At 34.6% G+C, this 20,580-nt stretch overlaps 5 protein-coding genes across 7 annotated transcripts in view; 3 read left to right on the forward strand and 2 right to left on the reverse strand.

Moving 5' to 3' along the window:
* Nucleotides 1-790: 790 nt before the first annotated feature.
* LOC135845818 (peptidyl-prolyl cis-trans isomerase-like) lies at nt 791-2,498 on the reverse strand. Its single transcript, XM_065364657.1, has 3 exons — nt 2,222-2,498; nt 1,566-1,782; nt 791-1,478 (listed from the first exon to the last, which is right to left on the reverse strand). Exons 1-3 carry the CDS (start codon nt 2,399-2,401, stop codon nt 1,270-1,272), a joined length of 606 nt encoding a protein of 201 aa, XP_065220729.1. The 5' UTR covers nt 2,402-2,498; the 3' UTR covers nt 791-1,269.
* Nucleotides 2,499-2,707: 209 nt separating this feature from the next.
* Nucleotides 2,708-3,916, forward strand: Lamtor2 (Late endosomal/lysosomal adaptor, MAPK and MTOR activator 2). Its single transcript, XM_065364659.1, has 4 exons — nt 2,708-2,858; nt 2,951-3,134; nt 3,244-3,409; nt 3,500-3,916. The coding sequence occupies exons 2-4, from the start codon at nt 3,052-3,054 to the stop codon at nt 3,644-3,646; spliced, it is 396 nt and encodes a 131-aa protein (XP_065220731.1). The 5' UTR covers nt 2,708-2,858; nt 2,951-3,051; the 3' UTR covers nt 3,647-3,916.
* A 378-nt stretch (nt 3,917-4,294) lies between these two features.
* Pmi (Transmembrane protein Pmi) lies at nt 4,295-5,555 on the forward strand. Its single transcript, XM_065364658.1, has 3 exons — nt 4,295-4,676; nt 4,768-4,994; nt 5,094-5,555. The coding sequence occupies exons 2-3, from the start codon at nt 4,775-4,777 to the stop codon at nt 5,405-5,407; spliced, it is 534 nt and encodes a 177-aa protein (XP_065220730.1). The 5' UTR covers nt 4,295-4,676; nt 4,768-4,774; the 3' UTR covers nt 5,408-5,555.
* A 559-nt stretch (nt 5,556-6,114) lies between these two features.
* LOC135845817 (uncharacterized) lies at nt 6,115-8,755 on the forward strand. 2 transcript variants are annotated; one of them, XM_065364655.1, is made up of 5 exons: nt 6,257-6,661; nt 6,745-6,915; nt 6,995-7,166; nt 7,238-7,353; nt 7,915-8,755. In XM_065364655.1, exons 1-5 carry the CDS (start codon nt 6,524-6,526, stop codon nt 8,149-8,151), a joined length of 834 nt encoding a protein of 277 aa, XP_065220727.1. In that variant the 5' UTR covers nt 6,257-6,523; the 3' UTR covers nt 8,152-8,755. The 2 variants fall into 2 exon arrangements, with proteins under 2 accessions (XP_065220728.1, XP_065220727.1); XM_065364656.1 differs by lacking the exon at nt 7,238-7,353 and having other exon boundaries at nt 6,115-6,661; nt 7,915-8,055.
* Nucleotides 8,756-15,888: 7,133 nt separating this feature from the next.
* Sam-S (S-adenosylmethionine Synthetase) overlaps nt 15,889-20,580 on the reverse strand; it is a 60,538-nt gene continuing 55,846 nt past the window's right edge. For both annotated transcript variants that reach the window (XM_065364491.1, XM_065364492.1), the window contains exons 6-9: nt 18,347-18,565; nt 18,070-18,252; nt 16,574-16,707; nt 15,889-16,476 (exon numbers count right to left, since the gene is read on the reverse strand). In XM_065364491.1, the coding sequence (XP_065220563.1) occupies nt 16,374-16,476; nt 16,574-16,707; nt 18,070-18,252; nt 18,347-18,565 (639 nt within the window). In that variant the 3' untranslated portion in view covers nt 15,889-16,373. The remainder of the gene's footprint in view (nt 16,477-16,573; nt 16,708-18,069; nt 18,253-18,346; nt 18,566-20,580) is intronic.

The following is a 20,580-nucleotide window of genomic DNA, read 5'->3' on the forward strand; positions in this document are numbered from 1 at the left end:
AGGTGAAATTCTATTGTAACTTTTCAAGATGAGTAAAAAATTGCCATTATATGAAATTGTTCAACTGTGTTCAACTTTGAAATTGAAGGAGCCACGAACCAGAAGGCAGAAACTAGTCAACAAAAATTTGAATTTTGGCCTTTGATACATCCTTGAATATGCATCTACCCGTAGCATCTTCAGTTTCAGAGATAGAAAATTTTGCCAGAGAACCTTTTACTGTTCCTCTCAAAAAAATATGCCAGAATCCATGGTCAAAGATTGGATTTTCGAAAATCCACATACCCCTGTCCCTTCATATTCCACTTTCGCGAATATGCTCATTACAGAAAAACTACATCAGCTGCCATTGCGAGTTTGCTCTTCCATGTACAACACGTAGGTGTAGTTTCGTTCAGACTTCAGATCGGCGGTTATCACATCATTCACATCTGACCTTTCCCAATGCAATCCCTCGTCAGTTATTTGGACAGAAGAGAAAAAACTTTAAAATTTTCGATTGATGAAAATAATATCTGCAAAAAATATTTAGGCCTAAGGCGCTGCAACCTGAACTGATAATTCTAGATAGCGTTGCTTTGAAAAAAAAGTGAAGAACCGCTGTTTCTAATTTTCAAGAGTTAAGAACTTTGATCTTTGATATCACCGACGATGGAAAAGTTTCTACAGTAAATAAGCGATAACGTAAAACAATCTCATATCTCTTCGATGCAATACCCGAAGAAAGAAATTAAGGCGGGTATTTCTCTAAAACTATTTATTCCCGCTTACAGAGAAAAAACGAAACGGCTCAATTTTTAAAATGTTATTTAATTACATTAAAATTAAACAAATTTCAAATATGTACTCTTTTGTAATTACAGATTTTGTTACCATATTAATAAATTATGTTTCATCTCCGTCTTACGTGTTCGTATAATAGTATATTCTAAACATGGATCTAATCACCTATTTTTACTAGAAAAAATAACGATTACAATAATAATTCGCGATTCAAATAATAAAATACAGAATAGAAAAGAGGTAATTACGATACGGCGTGCCCTTCGAACGAATTACACCCAGAAATAAGATAAAATTTGTTCCAAGTAATTGTGTCGCACATGCAACTCGGACGAAACATAGTTTATTAAGCTGTAAAAAATATTCACGAAATGCTATACCTTGCGCATGAGAAATACTGATTGGAAATCGATGCAGCGATGGAAAAATATCGCAAAAAATATAGCTGGATTTTTTTTTTTTAGTATGGAATATAGCGTGTTTCTATTACAATTGGCCGCTGTTTTGCACGACGACTTTCTTGGTCGTTTTGCCGCTCTGACTACCGTACGATTCTAATTTCTTCACAACATCCATACCTTCGATGACGGTACCGAATACGACGTGTTTGCCATCTAACCATGTCGTTTTTACAGTTGTAATGAAAAACTGGCTACCGTTGGTGTTGGGTCCGGCGTTGGCCATTGATAAGACACCTGCCATGTTCGAAGAATAAAAATTCGATTAGAAACACGTGAGGCGTGTGATGTTACAACAACGGTTAACTAATTAAAATACGTTACCAGGTCCGGTGTGTTTCAAGGTGAAGTTTTCGTCTTCGAATTTGTTACCGTAGATCGATTTACCGCCAGTGCCATTGTGATTGGTAAAGTCACCACCTTGGCACATGAAATTCGGAATTACCCTGTGGAAAGTACTGCCTCTGTATCCGAAACCTTTTTCACCGGTACACAAAGCGCGGAAGTTCTCGGCAGTTTTCGGTACAACATCGCTGCGTAACTGAAACAACACCACGCGATATCATTAGCTGAGACAATGATTGTATATATTTACATTAGTAATTAAACGTAGGTACATGCGCAAAATGTGTGTACCTAACAATGAATTATAATGATTAACCGAGTACTTAATGAAACTAAGAGATGCGAAAGCAGCGATGTGATAAGTGTGATAATTATTATCAGGCATTTCGAGTGATCGCAACAAGTACACGACCACTCGGAAAAAGATCGCTTTCAGAATTAAACGCATAATAAAATATACACTAGACAAACATCAATCGCATACATCATACGGTAAATCGAAGGATTAACTCGTAATAAACCTTAATCGAGTGAAATTTGAAAAAACGGAAGTACATGCCTAACGATGGGAAACATTCTAGAAACACGCGGGTTACCGGAAAGCTTACACCACGAAAGTTGAAATTATTACTTACTTCGACGACAATTCTTCCAACTGGCTGGTCATCCGCAGTCATATCGAAAAATACTCTCGGTAGCGATGCCATTTTTGAAGCTTGACGAATAAAATTAAACGAATTTACTTTAATAGAATGCACAGCACTACCGCAAACAGCTAGGCCGAATCTAGAAGCAATTACACCGGTATACACCATTACCAACTAATGCGAATGCCCGCATACGCCGATTTATCGATTATACACGAATCAGATTGGACGTTCAGAAAACTCAACCACCAACGATAGCACTGGCACAGCTAGAAACAATACAGACAAAGAAATTATAGTCCCTCATCAACGAATGAAAATCTGGCGAATGACCAACTTTTGAAAAATCAACCAATCACAGCGCTCGAACGAGGTAGCGGAGTAATACAAAATAGGCGCAGTACTCGTTTATAATATCCTTGACAACAAATTTTTCAACTTTGGATTTTGGTATAAGTTAAACTGGCGTATTTACAAAGTCAATAAAGTTGATTTTTTTTTATCAAAATCTTATCAAAAAATCAAAAATCAAAATTTTTCAAAAATTTCTTCGTAAATTTCAGAAATTTTTTAATAAATTCGTAATTATTGTATAATTTCTTGCAGTACATAACCACTAAAAAAGGTAACTTCGACTCGTTTTTAACCCAAGATGGTCTGATCGTTAACAAGTACGCTTGACTGAAAAATTAATTGTTCTGTTTGTGTTTTGAGCAGCCGATCTTGTACCATATCTCCATCTTCTAAGAACACTAGTCAGCTAAAGTCTCACCCCAACAAACGATTTTTGGAAACAAGATTGCAATATCAATATAAAGATGACTCTGCCTATGTTGAATACCAAAGTATTAGTCACTATACTCGATAAAATCACCGCCACCGAAGGAGTAGACGATGCTGTGTAAGTATCATCTATAAAATAGGATATCCGAAGGAGAAATGAATCTACATTTATTCCATTGTGATGTAATGATCGAATAATTCAATTCACACGTCTCTGTGTTTGACAGAATTTTGAGTAATTCCGGAGAAGTGCTCGCTTACAGCGGAAACGACGAGAAAAAGTTTGTAGACGTAGTCAGCGCTATCACTAATAATATGTGGCTTGTGCTACAAAATTCCGGTGAAGCTGCCTTAAATGAAGATTACTTGGATTATGTTCTCATTCAATGCACAGTAAATTGTTCAATCTTTACGAATACTCGAATACTTTCATAATATTGATTAATACTTGCGATTATTGATCCAATAACACTACTGTTGCAGGAAGGCAAAACTATTATAAGGAAGATGGCAGATTTTTTGTTATGTATTCGTGCTCGAGGATGTATTGGCAGCGGGCTGCTCAAAAAGAAATCGCAAATATTGAAAGAATATTTCGAACAACCTTTGAAAGAAGTTGGCTATTCTTAACATGTTTTCAATTAATTATTCCATATTCCTTACCTATTTTTTTGTATTCACTTGTATGTATGAATCGTCTAGCTACGTATCATGTAAAATGTTCTTACGTCGGATTTCAGAGTTGATTTTCTAGTTATTTATTATTGGTATCGTTTTTTATGCGCAATGTGCGTGTGTGTTATGTATTTGTGTTATCGTGGCATTTTTTTCATAATTTATAACCATTTCAATAATATATCATCGTGTATTTCTTATTGAAATCATGTATTTTTTTTTGTATATGTTTCCTTTCTTTGTTCATTTCGTACGAGTAACTACTGCATGTTTTCGTGCAGAAAAGTCACTTGAAGATGACCATTTTGACCAATTCTCCTTCATTCCACTCTATTTCAGGCGTTACATTTTCGATAAAATTTCAAATTTCATCAGTACGTTCGCGCAGCGAAATACGTTAAGAAGGAAGTAACGAAGGAGCAATAGTTCAGAGTTCATTACAGCTCACATCTGTACTCTTTTTTTCATACTACAGCCTAATTTGAAATTGAATTAATTTGTAGAAAAAATTAAATTACTGAATTTGTTCTTCAGTAAGCGTTTTATTTACATTATTAGTACACGCTTGTAAGAGTAGAGGGCTCTGAAAAGCTAGCAAGTTATCAATTTTGAAGTTCGAAGATGATAACAATGAGAAGATTTCAGATTTATTGAAAAATATGCAAGCGAAAACGTGAGAATAATGTAGGAATAATCATCTTCGTTGAATATTTATCGCTAGAAAACAACTACCCGTTCTAGCAAGATCACGAAACTACACAATCGTGGTGTTTTCCTGCAGCGAACGAAGAAATCTGGGTAATCTTTCGGTGTATGTGTTCGGATGCACGTATCAATCTGTTGCATAACTATTTGCGTTTTATCGTGCGAATCATTCTTGAAACTTCGAAATACGTGAAAAAATATATCTGGAATTGTTCAAAGTGCGGTATTTAAGCGAATCAGGTTTAATATACTTGTATTTTCCTCCATTCTGACAGAGAAGGTGAGTAATATTGAATAATAACTTGTACGCTATCGAATGATGAAAACAACGAGTTGAATTTGATACTTAATGCGGTGATATTTTGCTACAGGTGAACGATGAGTGCACCTCAACCGTCTCCGGTAGTTAGAGTGATTAATGATGGAGATCATTCGGCCGAATATTTCGAACAAGAATTGGAAAAGGCTTTAGATAATAACTGCGATATAATTGTCATCGAACCGGTACGATTAGGTGAAGAAACCGTTCACTGGATCAAAGTTGGAAATTATTTGCACAGAATAGCTGTTATTAGTGGAATACCTTCTATTTGCATTAGTAAGCATTTTACATAAAACAAACCTTTCAACTTATCTGTGTATTATTATTAATTATACGTAGCAGTTTCATCTAATTGTATCAATTTTACATTTTCAGACGTCGCTTTTTACCGAAACCATTACGCAGTAACCGTACCACTGACCGTGATGAGCGTTTTTTGCGCTGGATTATACATGATTAGTTGGCAATTCGATCCATGTTGCAAATACCAAGTAGTCAGCAGGGTTGAAAAAATAAACGCGTCTGAACTATCGCCGGAAACTCTGTACTATAATTTACTAGAATCGGCGCCGAAAGATTCAGCATCGCCGGTAATTATTGTGAAAAAAGATGATACCGTTCGCAAAGTATTCCATACCATTGTGGCTGTTTTCGCGCTAACTCTTACTATTTTTCGCGCTTGCAAATGATATTTTGTTCGGATTATATCGTGATATTTGAGGTGAATCAGTACTGATAGTTTAATTTATTTTTAATGTTAATTTTAATGCTGTCGCCTTTTATTCTTATATGTTATTTTCAACATTCGTCATCAATAAATACAGTCCTAAGTTTTTATTCCGAGTGTTTTTTTAAATTCGTCGCAAGAACGGTTTCAGGTGTTTTCTAAGTTTTGGGGTTTAAATTCGATTTGACTTTACAGAATTATACAGATTTTTTTTTCAAGTTTACGATTTTTTGCAAATTTTGGATTCTAAAAAATCTAGAGAGATCTTTGAAGAGTCGTAATGAAGATGAACTGATGAAGTGAAATATTTCAATTTGTAATTCGGATCTCATTGGGAAATTGAAGTTGATATCAACCTGAATAATTATACAGTGTACTGAATCAGATTTTACCGATCGGCGATCACATAACATAACTCGATGGCCAGGATGATTCGTGTTTTGGTTTTTCAAAACTATGACGAAATCAATCAGTCTACGAAATAATTATTTTCAAAATTTCAATATAATTTCGTAATGAAAAATAAAAATCACTTTGCACCACACCAGGAAATAAAGGTTGCTCATTGATGCTCAACAGACGTGTTGTTTAGAATCGTTCGGGAGTGCGCATAGAGTGCGTGTGTGGACTACACCACGTGGATCTGTGGAAGTAGGGTACTGTACATTGGGTATGATCGACGTCAGCCATTTTGGTTGTCTCGCGTGTAAATGTTGTATAAGTGTGAGTAAGTCTCACCCACACTTATACCACATTTACTATCGATGCATTGTACACAACGACATGAGACAACCAAAATGACTGACGTCGATCATACCCATTATACAGTACCCTAGTGGAAGCGTGCGTGAGTCATAGATAACCTATCTAATCGACTTTTGTCTTTTATTATGGCGTGAGTGCGATTATTAATTTTTTGAAATATAATTCGAATTCGACTAATTCGAGTACAAAATTAAAATATACAGGCAGATAAATAATTATATTTAAATGTAAAAAGTGCACGATCTGAGCTGGAGAACGCGTAAGTTGAAGGAAGAAGAACGCAAACAAAAAGAAGAAGAAAAACGACAGAAAGATGAACAAAAACGTCAAAAAGAATATCAAGAAAGAAAAAACTGCCGCCGCTTTCACTAATTTTTTCTTGCCGAAAAATAAAGAAATTCCCAAAGATGAGCCGGATAGCTTCGATAGACTGGATTGTACCACATTTATAGTACGTAATTATTCGCTCGATCTCGATATACGAAATTCCTGTCATCGCATTCTGAAGAGGTAATAACGTCGATTTGATTATAGGTTAAAGAGGAGAATATGAGACTCGCTACCGTTCTTAAAATGGAGACTGATGATTCTGCCTCTGCCTCATCGCGACAGCTGGTTACTCAGAAAGCCGGCGAAGACGAATACGATGACGTTTTCGCGGTCGATGATAGCATGAATTTGTCGATCGATGTCGATTTATATCAGGTAAAATGAGATGGTCAAATGTAAGTTTTAAATTCATAAAGGTCTGTATTTATTGGTAATTTTTAATCGAACCTTGCAGAATGATGGCAGATTTAGTAAGACAGAATCATCTGCACCGGTTACAGCGGCTTTCAAGTTGAATGCTGAAAAGAAACCGTCAAAGTTAAAGGCGTTATTGCATTCCTACCGGGACGAAATTCTAGAGAATAGGAGTCGCCAACGCCGTTTGCTTAAGAAGAACACTGCATCAAGTGAGACATCTGCTTTCTTGTGATTTCTTTATAGTTATTTTTATAAATTTGTCTACTGAATGCATTTTCAGGGATCTGTAAGATGATTACCAATACAAAATGCCTAAAAAACTCGACAAATGAAACTTATTTGCAAGAAATGATGGACACGGATTATGATTTGACTTCGTTGAAAGAATTTTTAAAGGTACCTATGAATGTACCATGTATCCAAATAAATAACGAAGGGAAGTTCGGGCAAGAGGAACCACTAAGGCCAAAAAATACTGTAAAATTGAGGTACTTTAAGGCCACTAAAATTTGATTTTCTGGAGCACCTTATTTTCAACATTTGAAGGTAAAAAAAGTAAGCTATTGAACACCATCTAGTCAAAAAGTAATTTCAATTTGACTACTTATTCGTTTATAATTTTATGTGCAGAAAGTGAATTGTGAATAAGGCTGTAAAGTGGTTCCTTTGGCCCAAAGTGTTTTATTAACTATATGAAAAAGAATGCATACAATTTTTCGTGAAAAAACGGCAAATTTTTCGATTGTACGCGAGTTCGGGTGAACTTTTAATTAGTCTTAAATTAAAGCCAATGAAATTCCCTATCGATTGATACTAATTTTTCATCATTTAGAGAAAAATTAACGATTTAATGAAGTTACTTCCTCGCTTTGCTCTCATAATTCATGAAAAATTACATTGAGATTGATATAGATTGAAATAAAATCAACGACGTACTGTGATCTAAACTTTTTACAGGACCAGATTTCGACTTCCAGCCTGAATCGTTTGTGTTCCACTGAAAGCCTGAAATCAGCGATAAATAAAGAGCAACAGACGTGCACTGCACGAATAGCATCGTTGGAAAAGAAGAATGATCCTGCTGATGCGTGGCTTTTGGAACGGGCGAAACAATCGAAAAATATATTGCAGTGGATGTTTGATGACGTCGTTCGCACAGATCGTGAAATTTTAAAATTAACGAACGCTAATTAAAATAATTCTTGTATAAATTCGTTGCCATTTATAGTCAAACAATATAATACTCATTGTGTAAAGGTAAACGTATCTCGTAAATATCAAGTTTTATCAGTAGGTATTGAATAACTGAATTGTGCGTTGTAAAATTTTGGTTAATTAAAGGAGGATATAAAGAGTTCAACCAGGTCAAATTCGTGATTTCAAGATTCAAAAACCTATATTTGAATAGGTACCCAAAATGATAAGTAGGTATGCTTATTTTTAAATTTTATTTCTTCATTATTGAAGGCCCACCCTGTAGCAGAAATTATATCAAATTTGCGCTTGATGGTTCTCAACTACGTAATTAAAGGTCGCCGAGTCCGAATAATCTGGTGTCCAATGTGAGCGCCAGCCCATCCTTTATCAAAATCCGCGAATTTATTTCCATAAAACTGCTCAAATTCTTTCGCTCAAAAATGACCTAAAATTTTTGTTGGAAAAATAAATAATTTTAGATGACGATTGTTAGTTATTACGTGCAAGGTACTGTGTACCTATCTATTCGTACCTATTCATGTACGTATTCTCGTATGTGTTATCTTTATCTTGTTGAAATATATTTTACTCGTTTGTTGGCCATGCCACAGTGTGGTTCTATTCTTCTTTCTCTCGTACGTATATATCTACGTTGGTCTCTCTCTCGCATATTCTAACATGGTAGCGAGCGTTAACTTGTTTTAAAGTGCAACTTTTTGAACTTTTCGCGGTTTTGGCGAGTATTTTGTGAATTTTTGCAGTTTTAATATGAGCTTTTTGTAAGTTTGAACTCGTTTTACGCGATTTACGTATTGGTATTACTGTGTGTCGCGATATGTCTCAGTCAAACGACAGATCACCGGTTCCTCTTTTCGATGGCATTGGATATTCTGCCTGGCGTTTTCGTTTGGAGCTGTTTCTTGAGGAAAAAGAGTTGCAAAAATGGCTCACTGAGGCTCCTACTTCGGCGGACGATAAGAAGGCGGACTTAAAGGCGAGAAATTTTATCGTAAGGTTTTTGTCAGATAATCTACTAGAGCTAATTTCGAACGAGTCAACTGCGTTTGGTATGATAACCAGATTAGATGAAGTTTATCAGCAGCAAAATGATGCTCTTCAGATCCTAGCTGTCCATGAGCTAAATATGTTACAATTTTGCCCGGAAAAAGAAACTCCCAACGATTTCGTTGCCAAGTTCAATACGGCTGTAAATAAAATCCGAGATGCTGGTAAACCTATGGACGAAAAGTCAAAGCTCCATAGCTTTATATTAAAGTTACCAGATTCGATGGGCCATATTTCGGATATCGTTGATGTTTTACCAGAGGGAAAATCGAAGTTGTCATATGTCCAATCCAAGTTTATCACGCACGGCGCAAAGTTACTTACCAATGAGCCAAAAGAAAAATCAAGTACACCAGTGTCGTCTATATCTGCGGCCAAATCAGAAGTTGAAGAAAGAGTAGAAGGTGCCGAGGTGTTTAAAGCTCAAAGAGGCAGATCTCATCAATCGAATCACTCTAGTCAATCCGGTAATCGTGTTTGTTATTATTGTCATAAACCTGGTCATTTAAAGAAAGATTGTTGGCAGAGGAGTAATTCTAATCGAGGTAACAATCGGAGGGGTAGAAGTAATAATTATCGTGGTAGAAATTTTGATAATAGTAATAATGGTAGAAATTATGATAATGGTAGAAATAATGATAATAGTAGGAATAATTACGATAATAATGGTGGAAATAATCGTAGAAGGGAACCTAGAACGTTTTTGGTTGAGGTAGGGCCTCATGATGTGTCTAATAATTCTTGTGTCGTAAATTCTAGTTCAACTGGCCAAATGAAATGGCTCTTGGATAGTGGGTGTACGGATCACCTTGTTAATGATAAAAAGTACTTTTCAAAATACATTGAATTAAAAACACCTATCAATGTAAAAATGGGTGACGAATATCCGTTGAGTGCCAAAATGATAGGCACAATTAATGTCGAATTTAGAGTAGGTTCCGAAGTAGTGCCATGCACAGTGAAAAATGTTCTGCTTGTTGAAGAAGTGCCTTATAATCTCCTTAGTTCTGGTAAACTCGATGATGCTGGGTATTTTTGTTTGACTGGTCAAGGAAAAGTGGAAATTACGGATGAGAATGGCGAGATGGTTGCTATTGGTCGGAAATCAGGGAAACTTTACGAAATCGAGTGTGATTATTTTTCTGATTTGGATAGTTGTGTAAATGTTGCGTCTGTGGAAAAAGATAGGAAATTTTGGCATAGAGCACTTGGGCATGTTAATTTCTTTGATTTACGAACTTTGTGTAGGGAGCAAGCTGATGATGGTCTTCCTGATGAAATTCCTAGCGATTACGTAAACTGTGATATCTGTGACAGAAATAAATTGAAAAAATTGCCTTTTAAAAAAAATTGTAGGTTTCGAGCTCGTCAAGTTATGGAAATTGTTCACACAGATGTCAGTGGTCCTCACAGCACCCTCGGATACTTAGGTCAGAGATATTTCGTTACATTTATAGATGATTTCAGCAAGTATGTTGCTGTGTATACGATTAAGTCGAAAGATGAAGTTTTACAGTGTTTTCAGCATTATTATAATGCTATGTGTACTCTGACTGGAAAGAAAATCAAGTATCTGAGGTGTGATAACGGTAGGGAATATATCAACAAGCATTTCTATTATTTTGCGAAGGAGAAAGGTTTCAAAATTCAGAAGGTACCTCCATATACTCAAGCTTTGAATGGTGTAGCTGAGAGATATAATCAGATTATTATGAATCGATCTATGTGCCTGTTTGATGAGTCAAATTTGGATAGAAAATATTGGCCTGAGGTTGTCAAAACGTCTGTTTATTTGGGTAATCGAATAATGGCAAATTCTCAATTGAGTGTGACTCCTTATGAGATAATACATGGTCGGAGGCCAGATCTCAGCAATGTTGTATTGTATGGTTCGTCTTGTTTTGTCCGTGTACCTGACCAGAAAAGAGTTGATAAATTTTCGAAAAAAGGTGTACAAGGTACAGTTGTTGGGTATGGTGATACTGGGTATAGAGTTTTAATTGCTGGTGAAATTGTAATAAGTCGTCATGTGAAAATAATCGATAGTAGTAAAAGTAGGATCGTCTATCTTGATACTGATGATGAGGAGGAAGAAAGTGTACCTAAATTGTCTGTTTCTGGGGAAAAAACGCCAAAAAAAAAAAGATCAGAGAGTGAGAATTCCGAGCTGAGAAGGTCTCAACGAGAAAAGAGAAAACCAGATTGGTATGGAGAGCCTGTTGCCTATTTCATTGAAGTAGGGGCACCTCAGACCTATTCACAGGCTGTTGGTGATGAAAATTCGGAAAAGTGGCAAGAAGCCATGGAGAGAGAGTTGGAAAATATAGAGAAAAATGAGACTTGGTCGTTGGTTGATTTACCTGAGGGAAAGAAAGCTTTAGGAGTGAAGTGGGTTTACAGTCGTAAGTGGAATGGTAAGTACAAGGCAAGGTTGGTGGTATTGGGATATCAGCAAGAGGAAAACGGAGAAGAGAGTGTGTATTCGCCTGTGGCTAGTATGACAGCAGTGAAAAGTGTACTGGTGCTTGCTCAAATAAATGGCTGGGAAATTGAGCAGTTAGATGTTGATAGTGCATTTCTCAATGGTACTGTAAAAAGTGAAGTTTACGTTGAACAGCCTAAAGGTTTCAAAAAACGAGAAGGAAAAAAAGTGTATAGGCTATGGAAGGCATTGTATGGTCTTAGAGAGAGTCCTAGGTGTTGGTTTCAACATTTAGATGAATATCTCAAGTCATTGGGCTTTCGTAATTTTGAAACGGAAAAATGCGTGTATATTTTGGTAAAGGATGGAAAGGTGGTTTTTCTTGTCATTTTCGTTGATGATTTTCTGGTAACTGGTGATAGTGACAAATTTATTGAATACTTAAAGTCAAAGTTGTGTGCTAAATTCTCGATGAAAGTAATGGGCAAAGTTAAAAATTATCTTGGTATTGAGATAACAAGAGATTCAAATAGTATGAAATTGAGCCAACGTGCATACATCGAAGAGTTGGCAGAAAAGTACAGGGTTAATGGTTCTTTATTTGGTCGTTTCAATACTCCGATGGAAACAGGTTTAAAATTGGTTGCTCAGGTTGATTCGGATTGTGATTTGCCCTATAGAAATCTAATTGGTGCATTATTGTACATCTCTGCAGCAACAAGACCTGACATCGCTTTTTGTACTGCTTATCTTAGTCGAATGCAAGCAGGTTATACCAAAGAGCACTTTGAATACGCTCTACGTGTACTTTCATATCTGTATCATACTCGAGCGTTATCTTTGAATTATTCACGTCGACAAGATGAGGTACTTGATGTCTTTGTAGACTCGGACTTCGCCGGAGATATAGGCGATCGAAAGTCCACCACAGGGTTTGTTATTCGCCTATTTGGGAATCCTATCTCTTGGAAATCGTTGAAGCAGGGAGCAGTGACACGTGCTTCAACTCATGCCGAGTATTACGCACTTGCGGATGCAGTGCAGGAGGTGGTATGGGTCAAGTGGCTGATTAGCGAATTTGGTCTTGGTGATAGGATAGGAAAAATCAAAGTCTACGAAGATAATCTAGGTGCAAGACAACTAGGTAACAATGGTAATTTTACGGGTAAAAGTAAGCATATTGATATTGCTAAGAGATTCGTTGTAGATTACGTTGAAAAAAAGGAAATTGTAATTAGCGAGGTGGCGTCTATTGATAATATCGCTGATACTTTTACGAAACCCTTAGATAAGAATAAATTTGTTAAATTTAGATCCGATTTAGGTGTATATTGAAATATCTTATCTGATGTACTGATTCGTTGATTTGTTACCAATTTATTTATCTCGTTGTAATTTTATCTTGTCGTATGTACCTATTTGTGTAAATTTTATCCCGAATTGTGTTATTATTTTATCATGTTTTAACTGGTTTTAAATTGTTTCAAATATGTTGTAATGTATTATTTTATTGAAGTATTTTAGCATAAAAGTTCATAAGCCACAAACTCGAGGTGGCGTGTTAGTTATTACGTGCAAGGTACTGTGTACCTATCTATTCGTACCTATTCATGTACGTATTCTCGTATGTGTTATCTTTATCTTGTTGAAATATATTTTACTCGTTTGTTGGCCATGCCACGGTGTGGTTCTATTCTTCTTTCTCTCGTACATATATATCTACGTTGGTCTCTCTCTCGCATATTCTAACAACGATTTCTTGCTTCTTGCTAATTGAAGGCACTTGAGAACGAAAATTACATCCAATTTTAGAAATTGAAAAAAATCACTTTGCACCACACCAGGAAATAAAGGATGTTCATTGATGCGCAATAAACGTGTTAATGAAATTGCCTAACCAGTTTGCCGTAAATACGAATAAGCGCTACTTTTTTTCAAAAAAATGAACCCTTGTATTTTGGAGCAAATCGAGTGTACCTAAATTTGGGCCAGAAGGGTTTTTCGAAACGGTGAATTCATTTCCATTCTTGGGCAGAAAAACTTTTTTTTCGGGTGAGCGAATTCATCGTAGGAATCATATTTCTGCAACAGCGCTTCGTCGGGGCAATTAGAAACCGGCATTGAATTCCCATTTGTAAAAAAAAACCTGTGGCCGAAAATTCAACTCATTTACGATTAAATTTCGATGAATAATTTTTTATTTTCGGCGTGAGAGGTTTTTTGAGAGGGCGAGTTCATTTCCGGTGTCAGATTGTCGCCACGACGCGACGTTTCTCTCCACTGAAAATTTTCCATTTTTTTTACTCAACATGAGCTGGATGAAATTGGTCAAATTTTGCATTTTTAAAGAACGTTTTCTGACTAATTTGAGCTCGCTGAATTCAACAATTACGTTTGTTTTGCGATCGGACTCGTATTTAGCGAAATAGTCGCAATTTCTCCCTTAAGCAGGGTCTCTCGACAAAAATGGAGAGCAGATTCGGACTTGGCGACCTGAAATTAGTCGAATACGACCCTTTACTCGATTTTTTTGAAAATCAAAAAAATCCAAAGGGGTACGTTCATACATTTTTTTGGAAAAAAAACTTTTTGTCGCCAATCGAGCTGAAAATCTGGTTATAGGGGTTTTTTGGAACGGCGAATTCATTTCCAACGTCAGATTGTCGCCACGACACTTCCTTCTACTGGAAATTGGCCATTTTTTAGACTCAAAATGAGCTGGAAAAAAGTTGTGAAATTTTTCATTTTTAATGACGTTTTCTGACTATTTTGAGCTCGCTGAATTCAAAAATGACGTTTGTTTTGCGATCAGACTCGAATTCGGCAAAATATACAAAATTTCTCACGGAAGCAGCGTCTCTCGACAAAAATTGACACCAGATTCAGACTCGGCTTGCTCGAATTAGTCGAAAACGACCCTTTACTCGATTTTTTTGAAAATCACGAAAATCCAAAAAATGCAAAGGGGTACGTTCATACATTTTTTTGGAAAAAAAAACTTTTTGTCGCCAATCGTGCTGGAAATTTGGTTAGGGGGGTTTTCTGGGACGGCGAATTCATTGCCGGCGTCAGATTTTCACCAGAGCGCTGCATTCTCTCGGAAACGCGCTTTTTTGACATCAAAATTGACTTGAAAAAAAGTTGTCAAATTTCGCGACTTTAATGTCGTTTTCTGACTCACTTGAGCACGCTGAATTCAAAAATGACGTTTGTTTTGCGATCAGACTCGTATTTGGCGAAATATTCGCAATTTTCCGCTGAAGAAAGGGCCTACGACAAAAATGGACACCAGAATCGGACTCAGCTAGTTCGAATTAGTCGAATACGACCCTTTACTCGGTTTTTTTGAATATCCAAAAAATCCAAAGGGGTACGTTCAATACACTTTTTTAGGAAAAAAAACTTTTGACCTCCAATCGAGCTGAAAATTTGGGTAGGGGGGTTTTTTGAGACGGCGAATTCATTGTCGTAGTCAGATTTTCATCAGAGTGCACCATTCTCTCGGAAACGCCCATTTTTGACATCAAAAATAACTTGAAAAAAGTTGTCAAATTTCACGATTTTAATGTCGTTTTCTGACTCACTTGAGCACGCTGAATTCAAAAATGACGTTTGTTTTGAGATCAGACTCGTATTTGGCGAAATATTCGCAATTTCCCGCTGAAGGAAGGGCCTATGACAAAAATGGACACCGCATTCAGACTCGGCTTGCTCGAATTAGTCGAAAACGACCCTTCACTCGATTTTTTTGAAAATCATAAAAATCCAAAAAATCCAAAGGGGTACGTTCATACATTTTTTTGGAAAAAAAACTTTTTGTCATCAATCGAGCTGGAAATTTGGCTAGGAGGGTTTTTCGGGACGGCGAATTCATTTCCAACGTCAGATTTTAACCAGAGCGCTGCATTCTCTCGGAAACGCCCTTTTTTGACATCAAAAATGACTCGAAAAAAAGTTGCCAAATTTCGCAATTTTAATGTTGTTTTCTGACTAATTTCAGCAAGCTGAATTTAAAAATGACGTTTGTTTTGCGATCAGACTCGTATTCGGTGAAATATTCAAAATTTCGCACTGAAGCAGCGTCCCTCGACCAAAATGGCCACCGGATTCAGACTCGGCCTGTTCGAATTAGTCGAAAACGACCCTTTACTCGTTTTTTTTTTTTTTTGAAAATCAAAAAATCCAAAAAAATGCCAATTTTGCATAGGATTATCTAAGATTACCAACGTAAAATCAAACACGATACGTTTTATTTGAATAATTTATTATATTCGTACAAAGAAATGAACAAGTGATGGTCTCAGTTACTACCTAGCTAATTCAGCAACAAACTCGTGGAATAAAAAATTACGGTTAATACCATCAACGTTTACGTATATGAATTACAAGAAGAAAAAAAAAGAGGAAAAAAAAATACAGAACGGACAGAAAAATACTACATGAACTTGAGAAAAATACAAATATATATATGACGCAGTCACGATCTAATAAAAGAAGAAAAAAAAACATACAACGGTCATGAAACATTACAATAAGTATAGAAAAAAAAAGGTGATTAAAAAGAGGGGGGAGGATAAATGTGAAAAATTGGCCGGGTAAATTGGTAAATTTTGTAAAAATCTAGAAAAAATATGATCTGTATAAACATCCAGGTCGAATTATTATATACCTTATCACCACCGGAGCATTTCAAATGCTGTAGTCTTCAAGATTATGGCGTTCTGATAAACTTTCATTCGATTAAGGGCTTGGGTTGCTCCCAAGGGAATATATCGCGTCCAAAATGACCGTAAGTGCTCGTCTGTTGATAGATAGGATTACGCAAGTTAAGTTCTCTGTAACAAAAAAACAAAATAAACACACAACAATTTAGTACCAATTTTCCTTCAATTTGAGTAGTCGAATAAAACAATAAAGAAGAAACTCGCTTACTTGACGATTTTACCAGGTCGTAAATCGAAGTTTTTCTTCACGATATCTAATAATTCTTTTTGCGTTTTCTTCGAAGTACCGTAATCGAACAATGTAATAGAAATAGGTTCGGCAACACCAATGGCATAAGATACCTGTAACAAAAATTCAATATAAGATCATTGTTTCACAGTCAAGCAACGTAAATCGATGGCAGAGCTTTTTCATTTTTTTCCAACATAAGAAACTTTTGAATTGGCACTTTCCGATTTGAACGAAATCCAGCTAGATCGAACCCGCATCTCATAAAACCACCGTAAATAAAAATTCAGACTTCATAATTATGTTCTGGATTTTTGGCAAATTTTTGAAAATTAATAAAATTCGAAAAAATTGCCTTAAGGGCGTTTTTAAAACTTTCTCAAGGAATATAATTTTTTTGAGCAACTTGAACCAATGTTCTTCAAGTTCAATTCAATATTTTCTGATAATTTCGACATTAACGAAGACTTTTTGACTTAGTTTTCAACAATATTGACAAAAAAAAGGAACTTCGTGAAAATTTTTACATTTTTTTCAAAATAATAATTTTGTGGCAATTTTAATAAAACATTGAAATTTTTTTCAATGCGAAAAAAACATAATTATTTGGCATTGTTGGTTCAAAAAAAATATGTACTTTTAATTGAAGATTTTGGAAAAAAGCAGAACTTTTTGAAAAAAAAATAGGATTTTTTTGGACAAGTTTCAGAAAGCATGAAAACTTTTTGACAATCGCCATGAAATTGAAGACTTCTTGACAAGTTCGTCGAAAAAACAGAATTTTCATTAGACAATTTTGAAAAATGACAAAGAACGGATCTTTTTGAAAACTTTTACAAAAAATTAAGATTTTTTCAAAATGATAATTTTGTGGCAATTTTGACAGAACATTGAATTATTTTTCGAAATTTGAACGAAAAAAACTAGGATTTTTTGACGTTATTATTTTAAAAAAATATTTTTGAAAGTTTTGAAGAAAAAGGATTTTTTGACATATCTCCAGAAACTTCAAAAACTTTTTGACTACCTATCGTGATAAAAATAGACTTCTTTCTGGCCAGTTAAGGCAAAAATCGATATTTTTCAAACGTATTGAACAAAAAAATTTCAAAATTCTTCGCTAGTTCGATAAAAATAAGAAATTTTTGGCAATTTCCACAAAGTTGGTATTTTTTGACAATTTTGATAAAAAACCGGGTTCTTTTTGGTGATTTTGTGGAAAACAAGACCTATTCAGAAATAACGACATTGGTTCACTTTGCTTAAAAAATGTTTCCATCACGAAAAAGTTTGAAAACAGCTTTTTTAAATTTCCAAAAATTCAAAAATGGATTTTAGGGCTTGAAATTTATATTTAGGGGGGGGGGGGGGAGGGTCTTCGAACATACTCTTTCGAACCAAAAAGTACCAATTCAAAATATCTCCTTGTAAGCTCATCGGTACACTTATCAAGTTATTCGTCGAGTCTTCCTCACCTGTACTAAGCATCGTCTGCAGAGTTTCGCTTTAACTAACGATTTGGCAACCCAACGAGCAGCATACGCAGCTGATCTGTCTACTTTAGTGAAGTCTTTACCGGAAAACGCGCCTCCACCGTGGGCTCCCCAGCCACCGTACGTATCAACGATGATCTTTCTGCCGGTCAATCCAGCATCGCACTGAAAATTTCCAAAAAAGGAACATCATTTTCAAATACGCCAAAAAATATTAGTATTTTTAAATTTGCTACTCGTAAAACACGAATTTAGTTACCTGCGGTCCTCCCAAAACGAATTGTCCGCACGGATTAATGTGGTATACTGTACGTTCGTCTAAATACTTTTCTGGAATTACGGCTTTGATAACTTTTTCCATAACATCTTGTCTTAAATCTTCTAATGTAATTTTATCCGAATGCTGGACAGATACGACAACCGTATGCACTCGACTCGGTACACAAGCGCCTTTCAAAAAGTAGTATTCGCAGGTCACCTAAAAAAAAAACCAAAAACAACTATTAGTCGACTGGAAGAATACGTATGTAGATCGAGAATAAGAATACGAGTATCAATCATCGTTCGTTAAATACGCTATTATTTTCGCTCAAAAATCAACCTATTTTGAGAAAACCTTGACATTGTGACGTAAATATTTGACCGAATACCTATATCGGAATCGATAACTACTACATACATACATAGGTAAGTCAGCACAAAATCCTAAGTACGTAGCTCGAAGAAATTTCTCATCAATGAGTTCGTTATAATGTTTAAATCATCCAAGCAGCAAACCAACGACGACGACGCGACGCGACGTAGGTATCGCTAATTTGAACAATATAAATGATTCATATTTGAAATTTATGAAATCGTTTATAAATAACTCTCGAATCCGAATCGTCGAATGGGTTTTCTTTTTTCTAATGCTGATTTTTTTTAAATATATTTTTATTCCTCGCCAGTGTCATTGTTGTAGGTGCGAGTACCTCTCTACCTACGTTGATGATGATGCGATTACTAAAGCAAAAATTATTATAATCGATGTCTTAAGGTGTTCTATAAATAGGCGATTAATTTACATAGCAAATCATACAATCCGGTCGATTGCTTATTTTATTCTCAATCTTCTTGAGATTATAAATATGGTAGAAGAAAAACCTAACAAACTCGACAAAAAAAAGAAAATCTCATTAAAACGTCAGTAAAAGCAGCGATGTCATTCAAAAAATGAATAAATTTAATTATTTCCAACATATTCCATAATATTCTGAATAGTGTTGAATAAATTGAATATAATTTTAAAAAACACACACACACACAATTGAAACAGATCGAAAACTGGTAACATATCTCAAATTTTGAACTAATTATAAAAAAAAAAAAAGAACAAAAAAGCACAATCTGAAAGGGAAGGGTCAAAATTTATTTAGAACACAGGGAAACCAAGAAATGTTACCATACATTTTAAAATAAAAGGCGAATAGAAAAGTTGATTCAAAATAAAAATTTTTACTAAAAAAAATTCGAAAAAAATAATAAAAAAAAAAACATTTTACTGATACTTCCTATTTTTTTGTTGCAATTTTAATTTCAATGTTTTTTTTCAAATGGAAGACAGAAAAAAAAGTTACTCAAATCGAAATTTTAAATTTTTTGTTGCAATTTCAAATGATTTCAATGTTTTTTTTTTTTTTTTTTTTTTTAAATGGAAGACAGAAAGAAAGTTACTAAATTCAAGAAAAAAAATGATTAATAAAAAGAAACATTTTATTTTTTTTGTTGCAATTTCAATGATTTAATGTTTTTTTTTTTTTTTTTTTTTTTTTAATGGAAGACAGAAAAAAAGTTACTCAATTCAAGAAAAAAAAAAGATTAATAAAAAGAAACATTTTACTTTTTTTGTTGCAATTTCAATGATTTCGATGTTTTTTTTTTTTTTTTTTTTAAATGGAAGACAGAAAGAAAGTTACTAAATTCAAGAAAAAAAATGATTAATAAAAAGAAACATTTCATTTTTTTTGTTGCAATTTCAATGATTTAATGTTTTTTTTTTTTTTTTTTTTTTTTAATGGAAGACAGAAAAAAAGTTACTCAATTCAAGAAAAAAAAATGATTAATAAAAAGAAACATTTTACTGATACTTCCTATTTTTTTTGTTGCAATTTCTATTTCAATGTTTCTTTTTTTTTTTTTTTTTAATGGAAGACAGAAAGAAAGTTACTCAATTCAAGAAAAAAAAAAGATTAATAAAAAGAAACATTTTACTTTTTTTGTTGCAATTTCAATGATTTCGATGTTTTTGTTTTTGTTTTTTTTTAAATGGAAGACAGAAAGAAAGTTACTAAATTCAAGAAAAAAAAAGATTAATAAAAAGAAACATTTTACTGATACTTCCTATTTTTTTTGTTGCAATTTCTATTTCAATGTTTCTTTTTTTTTTTTTTTAATGGAAGACAGAAAGAAAGTTACTCAATTCAAGAAAAAAAAAAGATAAATAAAAAGAAACAT

Source organism: Planococcus citri, chromosome 4, assembly GCF_950023065.1.
Source record: "Planococcus citri chromosome 4, ihPlaCitr1.1, whole genome shotgun sequence".
Lineage (NCBI taxonomy): Eukaryota > Metazoa > Arthropoda > Insecta > Hemiptera > Pseudococcidae > Planococcus > Planococcus citri.